This window comes from Pristis pectinata, chromosome 19, assembly GCF_009764475.1.
Source record: "Pristis pectinata isolate sPriPec2 chromosome 19, sPriPec2.1.pri, whole genome shotgun sequence".
NCBI lineage: Eukaryota > Metazoa > Chordata > Chondrichthyes > Rhinopristiformes > Pristidae > Pristis > Pristis pectinata.
The window spans coordinates 38,035,023-38,057,793 of NC_067423.1; the positions used below are offsets into that span (position 1 = coordinate 38,035,023).

Genomic DNA, 22,771 nt, shown 5'->3' on the forward strand with positions numbered 1-22,771 from the left:
GTGAGAGGGATCAGAGTGATTTGGGCTTTGGCTCAAGGGGCTTCGGCGTGAAGAGCAAGGCGGGTGAGTAGCTGGTAAGTAGGTAAAGGTAAGGTTTTACCTGTTATCTGTTTATAAAATTTTAAGTAGGAAAAACTAGGGAGAAAAAAAAATTAGTTCAGATGGAGGACATGGTGGTGTTCTGCAGCTGCTTGATGTGGGAGCCCGTGGACCTTGCTGTGGTCCACGATGGCCACATCTGCAGTAAGTGCTTGAGGCTGGAGGAACTTCGGCTCAAACTTGATGAGCTAGAGTTGCAGCTTCAAACACTGCGCAGCATCAGGGAGGGGGAGAGTTATGTAGATACTGTACATCAGGAGACGGTCACCCCCCTTATAGCAGGTACTTCTGGAGTCCAAGAAGTAGATAGAATGGTGACTGTCAGGGGAGGGAAAAGGAAAAAGAAAACGAACAGGCAGATAGAGCAGAGGACCCCGGAGGCTGTTCCCCTCAATAACAAGTATTCCACTTTGGAAGCTGTTGAGGGAGATGACCTGCCGGGGCCTAGCAGCAGTAGCCAGGTCTATGGCACTGGGACCGGTCCTGCTGCTCAGAAGGGAAGGGAGGAGAAGAGGAAGGCAGTAGTGATAGGGAACTCGATAGTCAGGGAAACAGATAGGAGGTTCTGTGGCAGTGAGCATGAATCCCGGATGGTATGTTGCCTCCCAGGTGCCAGGGTCCGGGATGTCACTGATCGGGTCCACAGGATTCTAGAGTGGGAGGGAGAACAGCCAGAAGTCATGGTTCATGTTGGTACCAATGACATAGGTAGGAAAAGGGACGAGGTCCTGAAAAGTGAGTTTAGCAAGCTAGGCAGAAGGCTGAAGAACAGGACCTCAAGGGTAGCAACCTTGGGATTGCTGCCAGTGCCATGTGATAGTGAAGGTAGGAATAGGAGGAGATGGCAAATAAATACGTGGCTGAGACGTTGGTGCAGGAGGGAGGGTTTTAGATTTTTGGATCACTGGGATCTGTTCTGAGGAAGGTGGGACTTGTACAGAGAGGATGGGTTACACCCGAACCTGAGGGGGACCAATATCCTTGCAGCCAGGTTTGCTAGGGTGGTTCAGGAGGGTTTAAACTAGATTGCGAGGGGGAAGGGAACCGGAGGAGTAGGTCAGAGGAAGAAGGGGATGGGGAAAAGTCAGATCTGACAGGTAGAGAGGCTTTGAGGAAGGAGAAGCAGAGTACAGGCTATAAAAGTAGTAAGGAGGATGGGCTAAAGTGCATTTACTTAAATGCAAGAAGCATCAGGAATAAGGGAGATGAACTGAGAGCTTGGATAAGTACATGGGACTACGATATTGTGGCTATTACAGAGACATGGCTGACATCAGAGCAGGAATGGATATTGAATATTCCTGGTTTTCAGTGCTTTAAAAGGGATAGGGAGAGGTGGAGAAGAGGAGGAGGGGTGGTGATACTGGTCAGGGACACTGTTACAGCTGCAGAAAGGGTAGATAATGTAGAAGGATCCTCTCTAGAGTCAATATGGGTGGAAGTTAGGAACAAGAAAGGAGCTGTTACCCTCCTGGGAGTATTCTGTGGGCCCCCCGGCAGCAGTAGGGATACTGAGGAGCAGATTGGGAGGCAGTTTTTGGAAAGATGTGAAAATAACAGGGTTATTATAATGGGAGACTTCAACTTTCCAAATATTGATTGGCACCTACTTAGTGCCAAAGGTTTAGATGGGGCGGAGTTTGTTAAGTGTGTCTAGGACAGATTCCAGACACAGTATGTTGACAAGCCGACTAGAGGGAATGCCATATTAGATCTAGTTTTAGGTAATGAACCGGGACAGGTGACAGATCTATCGGTGGGTGAGCATTTGGGGGACAGTGACCATTGCTCCATAACCTTTAGAATTGTCATAGACAGGGATAGGAGCAAAGAGGACAGGAAGATATTTAATTGGGGAAAGGCGAATTATGAGGCTATAAGGCGAGAACATGGGAGTGTAAATTGGGATGACATTTTTGAAGGGAAATGTACTATGGAGATGTGGTCGATGTTCAGGGATCTTTTGCAGGATGTTGGGGATAAATTTGTCCCGTTGAGGCAGAGGAGGGGTGAAGGAACCATGGGTGACGAGAGAGGTGGAACAACTAGTTGGGAAGAAGAAGGCAGCATACATACGGTGTAAGCAGCAAGGATCAGACAGGGCTCGTGAGGAATATAGAGTAGCAAGGAAGGAACTTAAGAAAGGGCTGAGGAGAGCGAGAAGGGGACATGAAAAGGCTTTGGCGAGTAGGGTTAAGGAGAATCTGAAGGCTTTTTTCTCGTATATGAAGAGCAGAAGGATGGCTAGAGTAAAGGTAGGTCCGATTCAAGACAAAGGTGGGAGGATGTGCCTGGAAGCTGTGGAAGTGGGTGAGGTTCTCAATGAATACTTCTCTTCAGTATTCACCAAGGAGAGGGGTCTTGATGATGCTGAGGACAGTGTTAGAGAGAGTAATGTTCTCGAGTATGTAGATATCAAGAGAGAGGATGTGTTGGAGTTGTTAGAAAATATTAGGACAGGTAAGTCCCCGGGGCCTGACGGAATATTCCCCAGGCTGCTTTGTGAGGCGAGGGAGGAGATTGCTGAACCGTTGGTTAGGATCTTTGAGTCCTCGTTGTCCACGGGAATGGTACCGGAGGATTGGAGGGTGGCGAATGTTGTCCCCTTATTCAAAAAAGGTAGTAGGGATAGTCCAGGGAATTACAGACCAGTGAGCCTTATGTCTGTGGTGGGTAAGCTGTTGGAAAGGATTCTAAAAGATAGGATCTATGAGCATTTAGAGAATCATGGATTGATTAGGGACAGCCAGCATGGCTTTATGAGGGGAAGATCTTGCCTCACAAGCCTGATAGGGTTCTTTGAGGAGGTGCCCAGGAAGATTGATGAGGGTAGTGCAGTGGATATGGTCTACATGGATTTTAGTAAGGCGCTTGATAAGGTTCCGCATGGTAGGCTTCTTCAGAAGGTCAGAGGCCAAAGGATCCAGGGAGGCTTGGCAGTGTGGATTCAGAATTGGCTTGCCTGTAGAAAGCAGAGGGTTGTGGTAGAGGGAGTGCATTCAGATTGGAGGGCTGTGACTAGTGATGTCCCACAGGGATCGGTTCTGGGACCTCTACTTATTGTGATATTTATTAATGACTTAGATGACGGGGTGAAAGGGTGGGTTAGCAAGTTTTCAGATGACACAAAGATTGGTGGTGTTGTGGATAGTGTGGAGGGCTGTCTAAGCTTACAGAGGGATATTGATAGGATGCAGAGCTGGGCTGACAAGTGGCAGATGGAGTTCAATCCAGAGAAATGTGAGGTCGTACACTTTGGAAGATCACTGAAAGTCGCCTCACAGGTAGATAGGGTAGTTAAGAAAGCTTATGGGATGTTAGCTTTCATATGTCGTGGGATCGAGTTTAAGAGCCGCGAAGTAATGACGCAGCTTTACAAAACTCTTGTTAGACCACACTTAGAGTATTGTGTCCAGTTCTGGTCGCCTCATTATAGGAAGGATGTGGAGGAGTTGGAAAGGGTGCAGAGGAGATTTACCAGGATGCTGCCTGGATTAGAGAGTATGGATTATGAGGAGAGACTAAAGGAGCTAGGGCTTTACTCATTGGAGAGAAGGAGGATGAGGGGAGACATGATAGAGGTATACAAGATATTAAGAGGAATAGATAGAGTGGACAGTCAGCACCTCTTTCCCAGGGCACCAATGCTCAAAACAAGAGGACATGGCTTTAAGGTAATGGGTGGGAAGTTCAAGGGAGATGTCAGAGGGAGGTTTTTCACCCAGAGAGTGGTTGGTGCATGGAATGCGCTGCCTGGGGTGGTGGTGGAGGCTGATACGTTGGTCAAGTTCAAGAGATTGTTAGATAAGCATAAGGAGGAATTTAAGATCGAGGGATATGTGGGAGGAAGGGGTTAGATAGTCTTAGGAGTGGTTTGAAGGTCGGCACAACATGGTGGGCCGAAGGGCCTGTAATGTGCTGTACTGTTCTATGGTTCTATGGTAATATTTAAGCTTCAACCAACGCCAAAACCTTGATCATTTTCAATGTGTTGTTTGTAAATTGGTGACATTCTTCCAATACAACAGTGATTGGATTTCAGAAGGACTTGATTGACTGTGAAGCACAAGAGGGCAACCCAAAAAGACTATCTGAACCCACACAACTCACTAAAACACTAAATTTGCAGGTATCCCCTGTTGAAAGAGCCAGTTAAATACCCATAAGGTTTTGCTACAATCTTATTTGAAGCAAAGAGTCCTCCAAATTGAGCTGCAGAATTTTATTAAAATGATCAGTCTTAAGATAAAGCAGAATAATCACATGATGTGAACAGTAAACAGAAAACAACAAAGTCCAGTTTGCTTTCTTACGCACCAGTAAGGCTCCACGTAAATTGATTCCAGTTTCAATGGCCACATAGTAGGACGCTTGTAAAAATGTTCTCTGTAGAATGAGTGCGAGAAAGAGCAACACTGCCAGAACATAAGCGTTCTCCAAGAATTCCTTCGATGACAGAAAATAGACGCCCAGAAATTTTACCTATAAAAGGAAAGATCTTAGCGAACGGTAGAAGGATTGCTATTACCTTACAGTCTGATGTGTGCCGGACATGTGCAAAGTATTAGATGGATCCTCTGCCAGGGATTAAGTCCTATTTATTTATTTTAATAAGGATAATGTTTTAAACAGGAAATGTTAACTATGTAAGTCATGCACCCTTTTCAAAGCTTGGTTTGTTGCATACATGTGGATGATAAAGGAAGGCAACTTTAATTAGTCTAAGCCAAATGCATTCTTCACAGTTTGACTTCTGTTGTGAAGCCCTGGTGTCAACATCAGGTCCTAAAGCAGAACAATCAAGCTGTCAGTGTATCTGTTCCCTTTTTTCCATGCAGTAACAGCATGCAAGTACAAAACAATCCATTTTAGTAAGCCATACATATAAAGGGTACACAGGCTTTGATCCTGATCCTGAGAACCAGTTATACAGTTGGTCAGTGGACTCGGACCAAGGTCTATGTTTTCCTGCAGGCACTTCTTCAATTGATCTAGGCTTCAGATGAAACAACAATTCTAAACTAGACTTAGGATAGATAAAAATAATTCAGTAAGACTTACAAGGCAGTATATAATGGTGACCTGGAATGTTCCTGAAAATCAAAATTCAAGAAACCTGAAATAACAGAAAATGCTGGAAACACTCAGCAGTCAGGCAGCACCTGTGGAAAGAACAAAGTCAGCATTTCAGGTCCATGGCAAGAGGTCTGACGAAGGATCCTGGACCTGAAACATTAACTCTGTTTCTTCTTCCACAGATGCTTCCTGACCTGCTGAGTGTTTCCAGCAGTTTCTGTTTTTAATCTTAGAACCTAGGAGTAAGTGAGTTTGGAATTTCCCTGTTTCCTACTGCCTTTGTAAATGATCTATTTAATGAAGCCAGTTATCATTACTTCAGTGAGTTCCCCTCAGAATCTGTTCAGCCCATTCAGAATCTTCCATCTGACCACTGTCGCCTTGGGAGAGGACAATTCACAACTGACTTGAAAAGTCTCCAAAGGGAGGGCAACATATTGGAACTGCTAAAATGGCCACTAAGTACAAAGAAGATGGGATGGCTGATGATAAGCACAGGAGGGTTACTTGTTAACCTAGCCGTTGACAGACAAAAGTAATCAGCAATCAGATATATGGTAATGGCTTCATTCATTTGGGATTATCCTTTTATGTATATCAATACGACACATAAATGGCGCTAAGGACCTACCTTTGATTGTAGTAAAATGTGTAGGCATTCATCTTTATTTCTGTTTTTTATTCATTCTTTTTCTGAAACTACTTTATTCATAAAATATTCAGTTATAAAGAGAGGACATAACATTGTCTTCATTCTGTATCATCATGTTTACTTACAATATCTACAATATCCCAACAGGTCACTAACATGTCATTCCCAAACATTCAGTCAGTGCATCATTTTGAGAGGTTGTCACAGTCCCTCAGTATCAAGTGGTGGGAGGACCTTGGACAGTGGTCCTTCCCCACTGAGGCTTTGTGATGGCTGTACTGAGCCTCAGCGTATCCCTCATTACACAGTCCTTCAGGGTAGGCGAGTCCAAAACTAGAGGGCATAGATTTAAAGCGAGGCAGGGAAAGATTTAAAAGGGACTTGAGGGGCAATGTTTTCCACACAGAGGGTGGTGCATATATGGAACGAGCATCCAGAGGAAGTGGTTGAGATGGGTACAATTATTAGATTTAAAAGACATTTGGACAGGTACATGGATAGGAAAGGTTTAGAGGTAGATGGGCCAACGTAGGCAAATGGGAATACCTCCGTTGGCAACTTGGTTGGCATGGACGAGTTGGGCCAAAGGGCCTGTTTCCGTGATGTAGACTCTACAAATCTACATCTTGGAATGTGCTAATGGCCAGCATTAGGATGCAGACATCTTGTTGCACCAGAAGACCAACAAGTATCAGGCAGACCAAAGTGAGTCTTTCACCAAGTTGACGATGTTCAGGCAGAAGTCAATGTTTACCTCTGTATGAATCCCTGGAAAAGCCCATAAAGCACAGAATCCTGTGTTACATAGCCATTTGGGATGAGCATTGACAAAGACAACTGCATCCCTTTCCAGACCTTTTTGGCAACCACACAGTCCACAAGAAGGTGGACAACCATCTCATCTGCATTGCAGCCACCTCGAATGCAAACTGCATGAGACTGAGACACAAAGCTGGGCATGAAGGAGCTGATGGGGAGGGCCCTTCTCACCGCCAGCCAAGCAAAGTCTTTGTGCTTGTTTGAGAGTTCTGATGACGAGGCATTCTGCCAAACAAATGTGACAGTTTGATTAGGGAGCCATCCCACAGCATCGACTATATTTGTCTTTTATTCTTTATCACAATATGGAGAGAGAGAGAGTGAGAGAGTGAGAGAGCGAGAGAGAGCGAGAGAGAGCGAGAGAGAGCGAGAGAGAACTTGTTACCCTTCCCATGGTATTTTGAGAATGCCATTTTGGACCACCACTTTAGACCACATGTAGGAGCTTGACACAACTGAGTGACTTGTCAAGTGACTTCAGAGAGCAATCAAAGCACAGCCATGTTGGAATGGGACAAGAATCACAAAGGGAACATGGCAGGTGAGGCTGGCAGGATTCCCCCTCCTCAGGGGAGTGGAAAAGTAGCTGGAGTTTGACGATAACCAGGGTCACTTTTTACTGATACCAGCTTTTTATTTCTGGATTTTTAAAACTATATTCAGCTATCATGCTGAGTTCCGAATTCCCTTTCTAATTGGTCCACATATTTCTAAGTATGGTATACTCCTGTATTATAGAGGGGTTGCATTCCCAGAAAATTGTCCATATTGCAATTTGCCATAACACAAATACTTTTCTCCCATTGAATCTCATGTTATAAATGGAGATATGTCCTATGGGAAGCTTTTCACTCAACATTAATTCCCCCGAGGGTGCGCGATCTATAGGTAAGGGAATTCTGATTGTATTGTAGGCAGAAGAGAAAGGGTTGTTGTTTTAATTAACCAGAAATGGATATTAGATTGTTTGATAAAGCATCATTGTACAACTATCAATAGAAGAGATTGCCTTATCAGATTCCAAAGCAAATCCCTCCATGGACCAGCAGCCTGTGATTTTTGTCCTTGGCAAATTAGTTCAGTTCTCTGAATACATTTTGTGTTTATTTATTTATTTATTCAAATAAATTCCATAAGAGTGAATTTTTATTCCATTTTTCAAACTTTTTGGCAGTGATTTATGAATTTCATAAGGGCAAATTTCCATTACCCGAACTGGGGTAATGCGGGGAACACAATATAACTGGTGCACTACACAAGCACACATTTACCATGCCCTTGTACATTCATTGATGTGTCAGCTTTGCTGGTCTCATGACGTGTAATGGACTGGAACCTGTTTATTTGCCCCCAGATGTAAATCTCCTAAAATACATCATGAACAGAGGGGAAAAGGGCTAATTTTACTTACTTTGTCTGACTGATTCTCTGCAAAGACAGCTTCTTCCATAATGTTGATCGTTCCATTGACCTGAGGAAAGTCAAATTTTAAATGATCCACTTCTAAAAGCTAGCAGAACATTACTTAAAAGACACAAGAGCCACATGTCAGATTTATACTTTCTCAAAGTCAAAGTCGAGTTTATTGTCATATGCACATGCAATGAAAAATTCACTTGCAGCAGCATCACAAGCACATAGCATCATATAAGCAGCATTCACAATTAAAACATAAATTATAACCATTTTTTTACAAGAAAGAACACAATTAGAACAAAAAAAAAGCAAAGTTCATTTTAGTGTAAAGTGATCAAAGTAGTCATAGTGTTGCTAAACTGTAGTAATTAGGGTTGCGCAGATTGGTTCAAGAACTGAATGGTTGAAGGGAAGTAGCTGTTCTTGAACCTGGTGGTGTGAGACTTCAGGCTTCTGTACCTCCTGCCCGGGTGGTGGGGATCTTTGATGCTGGATGTTGCCTTTTTGAGGCAGCACCTCCTGTAGATACTACCGATGGTGGGGAGGGATGTGCGCCTGATGTATTGGGCTGAGTCCACTACTCTCTGCAGCTTCTTACATTCTTGTGCATTTGAATTGCCGTACCAGACCATGATGCAACCAGTCAGGATGCTTTTAACAGTACATCTATCAAAGTTCGTCAGCGCGTTCAGTGCCATGCTGAATCTCCTTAATCTTCTAGGAAAGTAAAGACGCTGGTGTACCTTCCTCGTGATTGCATCTATGTGCTGGGCCCAGGACAGGTCATCCGATATGTTAACAGCCCGGAATTTTTCTATTGTTAATGTTCTGAATAACTAAACATTTCCAACTAAAACTCAACTTTGCTTTCATATATGTTCATGCAGAATCTATGTTATGATTAGAGAACTTCATTTAAATTGAATTATTTCCTTAACATGCAGGTGGCCAATTGTGGGAGAGGGAAAACGGAGGCAGGGTTGGGGTGGCAGTGTTATTTGAAGGCAGCCTGCAATGCCTTAAAGGGGAAGTGCTCTTCCATGGTGGATATTTGAAAATGAGATTCTGAATCAACAGGAAACATGAATTCCTTCAGGCTCCCACATTCCCTACTATAACCATGGAAATGTGCAGAGCCTTCCAGGAAAAGGTCAAAATTTATCAGCTTTTCAAGTGGGAGGCAGATTTTCAGGCAAATGAACCACCGTAATGGTGAGAGGTATTCTCACAACAGTTAGTAAGTATCTGGATGAGCAGCCAGAATGCCACGACACAGAAGACTATGGACCAAGTCCTGGAAAATCGAATTAGTATAGATAGGTACCTGATGGTTATCATGTCTCGATGGGCTGAAGGGCCAGTTTCCATGCAGTATGACTCTATAACTCTAGGTGACAGAACCTCTCAATGCTGCTGATTCACCTTTTATATCTAAACCCCAGCACTTTTAAAGATCAGCTAATCTTAACTGAAAGTCAAGTCAAGTCAATTTTATTGTCATGTGCACAAGTACTGTGTACAGGTGCAGTGAAAAACTCACTTGCAGCAGCATCACAGGCACGTAGGTTCAGACAACACAGAATATAAATTACACATAAATTATACATAAAATTAGACAATACAGTGAAAAAAAGACTATGCAAAACCAAGATCTTAGTGCATTAAAAAAAAGACACAATCAAAGACAAGTCACTTATGTTGGTTCTACTTGAAGCCTGCGTAGTAAAGCTGCCTTTGACTTGAAGGTTAATCTCCCCTACTCCATTGCATTCAGATAAATTTGGCTTGGCCTTCCTTTCCAACAGAAAGGCGTTCTTTGTAGTCTCATCAAATGAATCCCAGAAATTCTAAATGCATCCATTATGATGAGTTAATGTTGCAACTGTGAAAATATGTAGGTCTCTCCTAACCACTAAAGGCCAAGCCTGTGGAGTTGAGGGGTCTGCAGCTAAGGACATGGGGGCAGAGTTGGAGGTGGGGGGTGGTTTGGTATTGAAAACACCAATGGCAGATTGTTATGGGGAATGAGGGATAAATAGAGACCAGAAGATTTGAGAGACAAAAGCCATAGAATTAATCAGCAGGGAAACAGGCCATTTTGCCCATAACATCCACACCAACCAGTGGGCACCCACCTGTATTAGTCTTATTTTCCAGCATTTGGCCCATAGCCTTCAATGTCTAGGCGATTCAGGTAGTCATCCAGACACTTCTTAAATGCTGTCAGCAACTCTGCTTCCATCACTCTCTCCAGCAGTGTATTCCAGTACTCACCACTCTCTGGGTGAGAAAGGTCCCCCTTAAATCCCCTCTAAATCTCTTACCCCTTAGCCTAAAATTATGTTCTCTTGTTTTATTCACTTATAGGGGGAAAAGTTTCCTGCAGTCTGCCCTATCTATACCCCTTTGTAATTTTATACATCTTAATCATGTCCCCTTTTAACCTCCTCCACTTCAGGGAGAACAGACCCAGCCTTTCCCGTCTCTCCTCATAACTGAAACATTCTCTCCAAGGAAACATCCTGGTAATCTCCTCTGCACTCTCTCTAGCTGGGTTGAGGGGCAGAGATCTATCGTGACTTGAGGATAGCGCTGCCTGGAGAGGTTTTTTTTAATGGAAGGTCCAAGTTAGCTGGTAGACCTCCCTGTCTGCTGCTGCAATATAAGATCAAGTCATCCAAAAGGAGTGTTCCAAGCGGCCTGAATGTATGTAGGTGACAGAGCTAATCAATGCTATTTGTTCATCTCATAACTAAAATGGTTGTTATCTTTTCCTCTCTGGGAAAAAAATCAATTTTCAATTGTACACTGCTGGAAAAAAAATGTTATTCAACCAAATTTCCAAGGAAGGTTACTTTCTCAGCCAGCTACTTCCAATGTGATACATTCTTGTCTTCAAAACAATTAGTTTTACTTGGAACACAACAGAATCTTCAGCCCAGAAACAGGGTGGTCAACTCATCTGCTTCAGGCTTACAGTTCACAAAAAGGCCCAGGTAAGTTGGTTTTGATTGGATGGTCAAAATATCTTGGTCATGCTAACGACAAGTGCACAACTGAGGAGATAGTAAATTGCAAACTCACTGTGCTGTTCGAGTTGGGTGTCTTGCTAAGATGGTCCACAATTTTATAGATGCAGAGGGGTCCAGCGAAACCCAAGAGGTCAGCGAGGTAGCGGAATGTGCTGCTGAGGAGGATAGGTCGGCCGTAAGCCCTGTACATGGATCGCCATATGGACAGAGGTCGACCCTCTGGTAGGCACTCGTTCTTCTGAAGGTACAAATGAGTGTAAGGTGTTAAACTAATTTCAAGTTACTGGATATTTCAAGAGAAAGGTGTGATGAAAAAAGAGGTTCAATACTGGTTGGAGCAAAAGCCAAAGAGTCAGAGAGAGATACAGCACAGAAGCAGACCATTCAGCCCACTGAGTTCATGCCAACCATCAAGCATCCATTTTTACACTAATCCTACCATAACCCATTATATTCTGCCCATTAGCTCTTCCCTAGATTCTACCTCTTCTCCCACACACTAGGGGGAATTTACAGTGGGCAATTAACCTACTGACTCACACATCTTTTGTCATCTTTTGTCGACAACGGAGGAAACCACAGCACACGGCAGAAAATCAAGCGGTCACAGGGAGAACGAGCAAACTCCACATAAACAGCACCAGAGGTTAGGATTGAACCCAGGCTGCTGGAGCTGTGAGAAAGCAGATCTACTAACTACACCACTGCGGACAGGTTACTATTTGGTTCCAAGTATGATATTAGTAATTTTCAATCGTTTTGCTTGTAAGAGCTCAAAATGATTAGTGATTGGTAAGCATCACCAGAGAGTCCTGATGCAGGGTTTTGACCCAAAATGTCGACAGTTCCTTTCATCCCACAGATACTGCTCGACCCGCTGAGTTCCTCCAGCAGATTGTTTGTTGCTGGTAAACAAACAAACAACCTGGCACCTTTCAAGAGTGCCGGATCATCGTAGTTTTACTGTAGTTTGAAATTATAGAGGATTTGGACACCAACCTCCCCCACCAATTCTCCTGCCACCCACCCACACAAGGGGCAATTTACAACAGTCAATTAGCCCATCACCAGGCACACCTTTGGGTTGTGGGGGAACACAAAAGAAACCACGGTGTCACAGAGAGAGCATGCAAGTTCCACACTGACAGCGCTGGAGGTGAGAATTGAACCCGGGTCGCTGAAACTATGCTGTCTTATACTGGGATAATATTATAATGTATTCATTCTAATGGACTGAACCACATAGCTTCGGGGTGACAAAGGCTAAGTTATAAGTAAAGGCTTAGTAATAAGTAAATGGAGAGACTGATGACAATACATTTTCAATAGATAAAGAATTACAGAAGATATATTTTTATTAATGTCAATATTTAATTGGGACTCTTACCTTCTGCTCTTCATAAGCTTCCTTCAGTAACATGTAGTTGGTCAGAGCCCTTGTGGCTATGGGGAGTTTACCAATAGTCTTTAGGTCTATTGGTCTCTTGTGGGCTGAAATGATGAGTGTGTTCATCCACCAGTATGTAGCTTTCGATAGCAAGTTAACAAACGGCTGTAGGAATCTCACTCCCAGATCTTGCAAGTCCTCAGGAGGTTTCACTTTCTTCGGGTTGTTAAAGAACACATATTTCTAGCAGGAGTGAAAATAAGAAGGGCTTAATGAATTGCTTGAATGACAGACTTGAGCTTGAGAGCAAGAAAGATGGGCTGTAAATCATTGAATAGACCCTAGCTGGGGGATTGCTGCCAATTCTGACCACCATCCTTCAGGAAAGATGTCAAGGGATTTTCCAGATTGGTACCAGGGATAATGGTCTTCTGATACGAGGAGAGGCTGTAAAACCAGGTCAAATTCTTCTCACAGTTTAAGAAAAGACAAAGCAAGTGCTCTAAGTTAAGAAGTTTTGACAATTAACTGATCCACCAGCCAGAGGAGGTGTAGATTTAAAGTAATTGGGAAAAGATATTAGTTATGCTTGACCCTAAGGGGTTGCCTTAGATGAAAAGTTCCTGGGAGTGAACATCACCAACAGCCTTTCCTGGTCAAAGCATGTAGATGCCACGGCCAAGAAAGCTCACCAGCGCCTCTACTTCCTCAGGAGGCTAAAGAAATTTGGTTTGTCCCCTTTGACTCTCACCAACTTTAATCGATGCACCATAGAAAGCATCCTATCTGGATGCATCACGGCTTGGTATGGCAACTGCTCTGCCCAGGACCGCAAGAAACTGCAGAGAGTTGTGGACACAGCCCAGCACATCACAGACACCAGCCTCCCCTCCTTGGACTCTCGCTGTCTTGGTGAAGCAGCCAGCATAATCAAAGACCCCAACCACCCGGGTCATTCTCTCTTCTCTCCTCTTCCATCAGGTAGAAGATACAGGAGCCTGAGGGCACCTACCACCAGACTTAAGGACAGCGTCTACCCCACTGTGATAAGACTATTGAACGGTTCCCTCATACAATGAGATGGACTATGACCTCATGATCTACCTTGTTGTGACTTTGCACCTTATTGCACTGCACTTTCTCTGTAGCTGTGACACTTTACTTGTACTGTTATTGTTCTTACCTGTATTACCTCAATGCATTCTGTACTAACCCAATGTAACTGCACTGTGTAATGAATTGACCTGAACGATCGGTATGCAAGACAAGTTTTTCACTGTACCTCAGTACAAGTGACAATAATAAACCAATACCAACACCAGAGGGGAAGTGAGCTTTGATTAAACTGAACTCACAAACCAAACCGCATTATGTAAGATTCATGAGCAAAAGTGGCAACACCAGGTGAAATGTTTTGAATAGCTTTACACTTCTAAAAATATACAGCTATGGTGTGACTTTAACAGTATGACTACCTATCAAAGGCTGTGCATCCTGCAGCAACTGACTCTACAAATCCTCTCTGCCATACACAAGGCAGGAGCATGATGGAATATCTGCATTTGCCTGGATCAAGGCAACTCTAACAGCAATGAAGAAGCGCAACACCATTCAGGATCACCTACACAGTTGGCACCCCCTCCACCCTATTAAGCACTTACTCCTTCCATCACAGACATATCATGGTTGCAGAATGTACCATCTACAAAGTGGACTGCGGCAAATCAACAAACAGCACCCTCCACATCTCCCTAACCCATCACCTCTGGAACCAAGAGGCTGAGGGCAGCAGGTACACAGGAAAGGTTTTGATGGGCAAGTTCCCCTCCTAGTCTCCCCCACGCTGAACTGGACGTACATCAGTGTTCCCTTATCTTTCACCTAGCAGCACTCCAGGAGTATCTTCACCAGATGGACTACATCAGTTCAGGAATAAGAATTGCAACTATTCTCTCAAGGGCAATAAATGCTGCTCCTATCAGTGATACTCATAAACCAAGTCATCAGCTGCCAAATTATAAAGCTAGTAATTGGTACAAACAATTGGTAGGCCAAGTGAGTCAATGCGGTGTTGCTTAAAGAGATAGCTGCATTTATTCTTGCATATCTGGACTCTCTACCAGTTGCAAAGGGTTGTTGACAACCCAGAGGGAAAACCTGTCCCATTCCTTGCCCTGCTTCTCAAAAGAATATTTGGCATCTCCTGAAAATCAAGCCACAGACGCAAGTGATGAATATTTAAGCCTGAGTATATAGCCAGCATTAACATCATTGTTTTATGGATAACCACTCAGCCTAGCATGTTATCCACACTTATACAAAATGATGGTTCAAAGTTACTTTACACTGGCAGCTGCCGGGGTAATGACCAGAGATAGCAGGTGAAGGGAGGTGGACAATGAAGAGGGTTAGGGCCATGGTGTCATAGAGTCATGGAACACAGAAACAGGCCCTTCAGCCCACCACATTTCTGCCAGCCATCAAGTACCTATTCCATTCACCAGCACATGACCAACCAAATAACGATTTAAGTGCTCAACAGATGCTTCTTAAATCTTTTGGGAGTACCTGCCTCCACCACCTTCTCAGGCAGTGTGTTCCAGATTGTATCCACTCCCAGGATGGAAAAAATCTTCCTCAGATCCCCTTTAAACCTTTCACTCCTCACTTCAAACCTAATCCCTCTGGTCTTAGACACCTCTGCCGTGGGGAAATGTTTCTTACTGTTATAATTTTGTACACTTCTATCAGACCCCCTTCAGCCTCCTCTGCTCAAAGGAAAACAAACTCAGCCCATCCAGTCTCTCTTCAAAACCCATAGAGTTAAAGAGCAAGGGAACAGGCCCTTTGGTCCATGCTAACCATTAATCACTCATTTACACAAATCCCATTTTATTTTCCCCACATTTCTCATGAACTCCTTCTTGGATCCTACCACTCACCTACACACAAGGGGCAATTTACAGTGGCCAATTAACCTACTGACCTGCATGCCTTTGGGATGTGGGAGGAAACTAGAGCGCCCTGTGGAAACCCATGCAGTCACAGGGAGAACGTGCAAATTCCACATACAGACAGCACCCGAGGTCAGGATTGAACCTGGGTTGCTGGAGCTGTGAGACAGTGGATCTACCAGCTGCGCCACAGCGCTGCCCCAGTTCATTCCAGTTCCTGATAAACTTAAATAGAAACATTGAAAATTCCACTTGTGTTCATAAGAAGGATTCAACTTACATACCCTGAAAATGATCACGTTAATTTCTACAGCCATCAGCGACCCGTAAAGGAAGACCAACATAAGTGTTATGCAGAACCGCAGCTGGGACATGTTGACACCATGATCACAATACTTCACCAGTTTAATGGACTTTGTGATAAAAGCCAGGACCCAGTAGATAAAAAGGGCTGTGAAAAGAAAGATACAATCAACAGCAATAATTTGTACTTTACAATGCTTTTAACTTAGCAAAATTGCCCAGGGTGTTCACAAGGTTTTTACTGTCGAACCACATAAGGAGATAATACGACAACTTGGCCAAAGGTGATTTGTAAGGTGATTCTAAAAATGGAGAGAGCGGCAGGGAGGTTTGGGATGGAAATTTCCTGCTGAAGGTTCATTGAATACATGCCCAATACTGAGATTTTGGAAGCCCAGGCTCCACACAGACTGAGGCAAATATCATTAAATGTTCAGTTCAAAGCTGCACTTTGCACAAGCGTCACATTTCCTTTAAGAAGAGTGATGTCATATCTCAAGAATTGCTGAGGTCTGAGATGTCTCTCAAACTGACCATACCTATTTATGTCTTTATAAATACACTGGCCCTGTAAACCTCCTTCGACAGCTGGTCCCCGTACACCAAACTAAGGGAGGGGGGATTCTTTGCTAGCAACACACCTCCATGCTGCAACAATCAGCTGCAGGTGCCTGTAACCTGGTACACCCAACTACCCTAAACAGAGTGCCCTGCACAGCCCCCACACCGCTCCCACAGGCAGCAATCCTTGTGTTCTCTTTGTATCCCTACTGTAATCAGCCAATATCATTTACTTTAGATAGCTCCTATTTTTTGGCGGTTTGAGTGCTCTCCTTGCTTGGGCCTGACCCAGCCCAGTGAAGCTTCTGAACATTGACCTCACTTGTTGGCACAGGACGAGCCAGTCTGCAGGTACTACATTAGCCACCTAATTGGAGAATTATAGGAACCTGCTGTGGAGAAGGCCTGTGTGAACTGGTATCTTGCCACACATCACTGCTCTCTGATCCTATCCCTCTAAGTACTTCATCCGCAAGTACTCGTCCAGCTCCCTCTAAAACCATTAATGGAAACACACTCCACTATCTTTTCAATGTGTGACAGTAACAACTCAAAAAAGTTGATCTTCATCTCCACCCTGGATCTTTGATCAATTATGTTTACTTACTGGCCCACCCACCAGAGGGAGCAGTTTTTCTGTCTCAACTCCTTGTATTACCTCTTGTCTTAGAAATCCTTCCAAGTCAATTATGTCAAAGTAACTTCCAAAGTAACAGAACACCCCCATCCCTGCCCACATCCTGGTAAAACTCTCCTGCTCCCGTGATAAAGTCTTTACCTCAAACACTTAATGTGGTGGTTGAAATTGTCCACAGTATTCCAAATGAGGTCCAACCTATAATTTATTAAGAATATGTTTCGATATTCCTTGCTTCTTTTTATCAAACCATCTATCTCTTTAATCCTTTAGTAATATGCTCTGTCAACTTTAAGAATGTGCGTGTATGAACATCTGGGTCTCACTCTTCGTCTACACTTTGTAAAACTGTACATTTGTGGAATATTCTGGCTTTCCATATTAGTTATCCCAAGGAGAACCAAGACACAACTCTCCACATTCAACTCGATTTCCCACATTTCAGTCCGTTGAACCACTCTGTCTGTAAGTATCCTCACCTCTATTTACAACATTACCAACGGTTGAATGTGGGAAGAATAAAATGTGCAAATGTGTGCTAGCTGGTCACCACAGACTTGGTGAGCCAAAGTGCCTGTTTCTGTGCTGCATGCTTCTTTGACTCTAGTATACAGTCACAGAGTCACAGAGAGACTCCATGCCTACCATCAACCACGCATTTACACTAATCCTACACTCATCCCATTTTATTCTCCCCACATTCTCATCAACTCCCGCCAGGTTTTACCACTCACCTACACACTAAGAGCAATTTACAGTGGCCAATTAACCTACCAACACACACACCTTAGGGATGTGGAAGGAAACCAGAGCACCCAGAGGAAACCCACACAGTTACTGGGAGAACGTGCAAACAAGCAGCACCCAAGGTCAGAATTGAACTTGGGACTCTGGTGCTGTGCTGTGGCTCTGCTAGCTGTGCCACTCCAAACTGTAGGTTTGTATCATCTGCAGACTATGTAAAGGTGCTCCCTATGCCTGAGACCAAGTCTTTATTAAAGACTGGGCAGCACAGTGGCACAGCTAGCAGAGCTGCCGCCTCACAGCGCCAGAGACCCAGGTTCAATCCTGATTTCCGGTGCTGTCTGTGTGGAGTTTGCACGCTCACCCTGTGACTCCCTGTGTACTCCGATTTCCCCCTACATCCTAAAAACGTGCAGGTTGGCAAGTTAATTGGCCTCTGTAGATTGCCTCAAGTGTGCAGGTGAGTGGTAGAATCTGGGGAGAGTTGATGAGAATGTGGGGAGACTAAAAATGGGATTAGTGTAGGATGAGCGTAAAATGGGTGCTTGATAGTCAGTGCCAACTTGATGGGCCGAAGAGCCTGTTTCTATGCCGTATCTTTCTATGACTTGATGTGAGCAATGGGCTCTGCAAACCACTTCCCAGTCAGAGAGAAATCCATCCGACTACCACCACCCTCTGTTACAATCACCCCTGCCCCTCTAAAACAGCAGACTCCCGGTGAAGGGCTTGGGAGTATCCCGGGCTTGAGCTTACTCTGAGAAATTCCACAGAGAACTCTGCACCTGTATTTCCGTTAAGTATCAATAGTCACATGACTTCAGCTTGTCCAGACAACCATAAAAAACCAAATTGATGGCACTGTCAAAAGGAGGATCGAAGCAGAGATGGTTTTGTACATATGAAAGCAGAAATGCAAACTCACCTAATAATAACTTGGGAAAGTTGGAAGTTTCTATATTATGATAGTAAACAATAGATGTGGTTGCAGCTATAAATCCCATGGTTGCAGGCATGAAGAGGTGAAGGTGCCGTGTATTCATCTTCCTGTTTCAGCAAAAGAAAAGAAATTGTGAGAAATTGAGATAGAACATGGAACATAGAACATTACAGCACAGTATAGGCCCTTTGGCCCACAATGTTGTGCCGATATTTGATCCTGCTCTAATATCAATCTAACCCTTCCCTCCCACATAGCCCTCCATTTTTCTATCATTCATGTGGCTATCTAAGAGTCTCTTAAGTGTCCCTAATGTATCTGCCCCCACAACCTCTGCTGGCAGTGTGTCCCACGCACCCACCACTCTCTGTGTAAAAAAACATTCCTCTGACATTCCCCCCATACCTTCCTCCAATCACATTAAAATGATGCCCCCTCATGTAAGCCATTGTTGCCCTGGAAAAAAGTCTCTGACTGTCCACTCAATCTATGCCCTTTATGATCTTGTACACCTCTATCAAGTTACCTCTCATCCTCCTTCTCTCCAAAGAGAAAAGCCGTAGCTCACTCAACCTATTGTGATATTTTACAGATAAATGTAGGATAAGTAATATGCAAAGTACGGAAGGATATAGCACACAGGGTTTCAACCTATCCATACACATATGTTGTTCCTTTTAAAGAGTTTACAACTAGACCCACACTCCTGCTCTTCTGTCATAATCTAGCAATTTAAAAAAAACATGTACACCAGCTCCCTTTTGATACAATTCCATGGACAGCCCTAGAGCATGCAGAACTGCTGCTCAACTATAGGCACTGAACGTTGTTTCAGTGATGGAGTTTACAAAGAGCTATCTGCCTTTTCAGAAAGGGGCCTGAGCAGTACAACTTCAGAAAGCTTCCAGCAGATGTGCAGGGCTGCCCTCCAGAACGGGCTTTACACTGGAAAATTTCCAGACCCCAGTTACACGCTGACACAAGAGACTGCAGATGCTGAAATCTGGAGCAATACACAAGATGAGACTCAGCCAGCTCCATCATGGGCATAACTCTCCCTGCCATCGAGGACATCTTCAAGAGCCGGTGCCTCAAGAAGGCAGCATCCTCATTAAGGACCATCTCCACCCAGCACATGCCCTCTTCATGTTACAACCATCAGGGAGGAGGTACAGGAGCCTGAAGACCCACACTCAATGTTTCAGGAACAGCTTCTTCCCCCCGCCATCAGATTTCTGAACGGTCCATGAACCCATGAACACTACCTTGTTATTCCTCTTTTGCACTATTTATTTATTTTTGTAACTTATAGCAATTTTTATGTCTTTATGTCTTGCACTGTACTGCTGCCACAAAACAACGGATTTCACGACATATGACAGTGATAATAAACCTGATTCTGAACTCAGTGGGTTAGGCAGCATCTGTGGAAGGAAAGAGACAGTCGACATTTCAGGTTTTATCCCCGAGCAGACGACAAGAGATCCATTCGCTAAATACTGCATCAACAATTCGGAACAAGTCTGAAACATTTGCACCATCTTCAGATGACCCACTTTGGCTTCCTCCTGTGGTCCCCACTGGTTGAAACATTCAGTAAACTCCCTTATGAAGAAACAGCCCAGCATACTAGACGCAGCAAAGGCTATGGGCCCCACCACTCCAGATAGAGTGATGAAGGCCTGAGCTCCACAAATTGTCTTTGTCTTGTTCCAGGAAAGATACAACACAGGCATCTACCTGGCCAAGTTGACAATTGCCCAGGCAAGTCCCAGGCAAGTTCCAGGTTCGATCCTGACCTCGGGTGTTGTCTATGTGGAGCTTGCACATTCTCCCTGTGACAATGTGGTTTCCTCTGGGTGCTCCAGTTTCCTCCCACACACCAAAGGTATCCGGCTTGGTTAAATGGCCATTGTAACTTGCCTCTAATGTGTAGGTGTGGGGAGAATAAAATGGGATTAACATGATTGGGTGCTTGATGATCAGCATGGACTCGATAGGCTGAAGGACCTGTTTCCGTGATATAGGATTCAGTGATTCATTTTCCAAAAAGAAGCCAGGCCATTTTCAGTCATGCCACCTACCACCCAGTCTATTCTCAGTCAGTGAGGTGGAATATATTGATAATGTTACTCTTAAACAGCTGCTGTTGACTAGTAGCGTTGCACTGATGCTCAATTGGGCTCTTGCCAAGACTTCCACAGTGCACATGGAGCTCTGCAAACCAGCCCAACTGATTACCAGCATAACCGTTCACTCCCTCCTCCATGGTACACCAAGCTTACTGTGTGCACCATCCACAAAGTACACCACAGCAACTTGCCAAGGTTTTTTTGACAGGACCTCCAAAACCACTGGCCTCTCCAAGCGTAAGGGCAGCAAATACTTGAGCCAACTTCACCCTCAAGTATCCAATCCAAGACCCCTGCCGTCCAGACCTGGGGTCAAACCACTGGCCCTTGATCATGACTGGATCAAAATCCTGCAGCTCCCTGCCTGATGTCAGAGGTTCAAGTAGGCAGCTCACCACCTCCCCCTCAAATCCAATTAGTGATGGGTCTACATACTGGCATCTCCAGTGATACCACAAATCAAATGAGCAAAAAAAAGCATCCTTAACAAAAGTGTTTTCATGTCATACAGCACAGAAACAGGCCCTTCGGCCCACAGTGTCTATGCTGTCCTTGCACCTCTCTACATGAATCCCATTTACCTGCATCGATTTGTGCTTCACCCTGCTGTGTCTGTACCCTTTTCACGTTGCCCAGTCCACTTCCAATTGCCCTGCCCTTCCTGCGGCTGATTACCGTTGTGTATTCCTTGCTTGTTTGCTGCTTCGCTCGCCCTACACGGTCTGCTCGGCCACCGCCCTAGAACTCCCTCCAGACTTCTCCCTTTCAGGTCCACTTGAGCTCCAGCCTGCCGGATCCGCCATTTCCACTACAGAGCATCCTCCTACTTGGTGTGCTGGCTCATCGCTCTGCACCTCTTCACCTTCTACAATCCATTTCCAGTCTCCCCATGGTCGACTGCTGTTGAGCATTCCTTGCTTAGTTGCCCCTTTGCTCCATCCATTCCTGCTCCTGGTTCACCCTACATGGTCCACTTGAGCCACACCCTGATTTCTCCCTTTCAGGTCTGCCTGTGCTCCACCCAGCCAGGTCCACTCCCAGTTTGTTATTGGATGACACGGCCGTGTAGCGGTAAGCGTAATGCTATTACAGCGCTAGCGACCCATGTTCAATTCCAGTCGCTGTCTGTGAGGAGTTTGTACGTTCTCCCCGTGTCTGCGTGGGTTTCCTTCGGGTGCTCCAGTTTCCTCCCACATTCCAAAGATGTCTGGGTTAGGAAGTTGTGGGCATGCTATGTTGGCACTGGAAGTGTGGCGACACTTGCAGGCTGCTCCCAGAACACTCTACGCAAAAGATGTATTTACTGTGTGTTTTGGTGTACATGTGACTAATAAAGATATCTTATCTTATCTTATGGAGAGTTTTGTTTTAAATTCATCTCAACAACTACATATAGAATTTCAGAACAGTTTATTAAATATGTTTGGAATGACAGGACAAATAGAGAACCAATCTGTTCCAATTGCTCCAATAGAACACAATCTCTGTCACTTTTGTCAAGGTTTCCATTGCCAGATAATGGCATAACAACCCCATGTTCATCAACATTCAGTGCAACTATATGCCCCAGGCCTTAACTCGGGACTAATTTGTTTACCATCCTTTTTGGCTGGTTTTCTATTTTAAAATAGATGATTTAATCCCAAATTAGCCTAAAAAAAATTCCTTCATTGCCCCGTGAAAAATTAGAAAATACTCTGCCACTGAAAGAAAATTCTACTTATAAATATAAGGAGCACAGTATAACATTATAAGTATAATAATGTTATAAATATAACATTCTATTTTGAATAGCTGAATGAGGAATTACTCATGGTTAACCAGTTTATAAAGTCTACAAACTGTTTAGTTTCTCTCCTTCAGCTACCTAAATGAATTGTATTCAACACACATTAATTGAATAATTTGTTAATCTTAGTTAATGGGAGGACAATAAGCCGGGTAAATATTTTAACGTGTCCATTTTCCAAGCAGTGGCTGCGTGCCTTTAACTCCCTTGCACATAGTTAGTTATATTCA

General features: G+C 44.1%; 1 protein-coding gene across 1 annotated transcript in view; it reads right to left on the minus strand.

The window, feature by feature from the left end:
• The window catches only part of LOC127580269 (ATP-binding cassette sub-family C member 9-like), a 146,220-nt gene that overhangs the window by 98,757 nt on the left and 24,692 nt on the right, over positions 1-22,771 (minus strand). Inside the window, 6 exon segments of the mRNA XM_052033447.1 lie at positions 4,417-4,581; positions 8,058-8,117; positions 11,147-11,332; positions 12,482-12,724; positions 15,720-15,886; positions 18,606-18,727. Coding sequence (XP_051889407.1) covers positions 4,417-4,581; positions 8,058-8,117; positions 11,147-11,332; positions 12,482-12,724; positions 15,720-15,886; positions 18,606-18,727 — 943 coding nt within the window.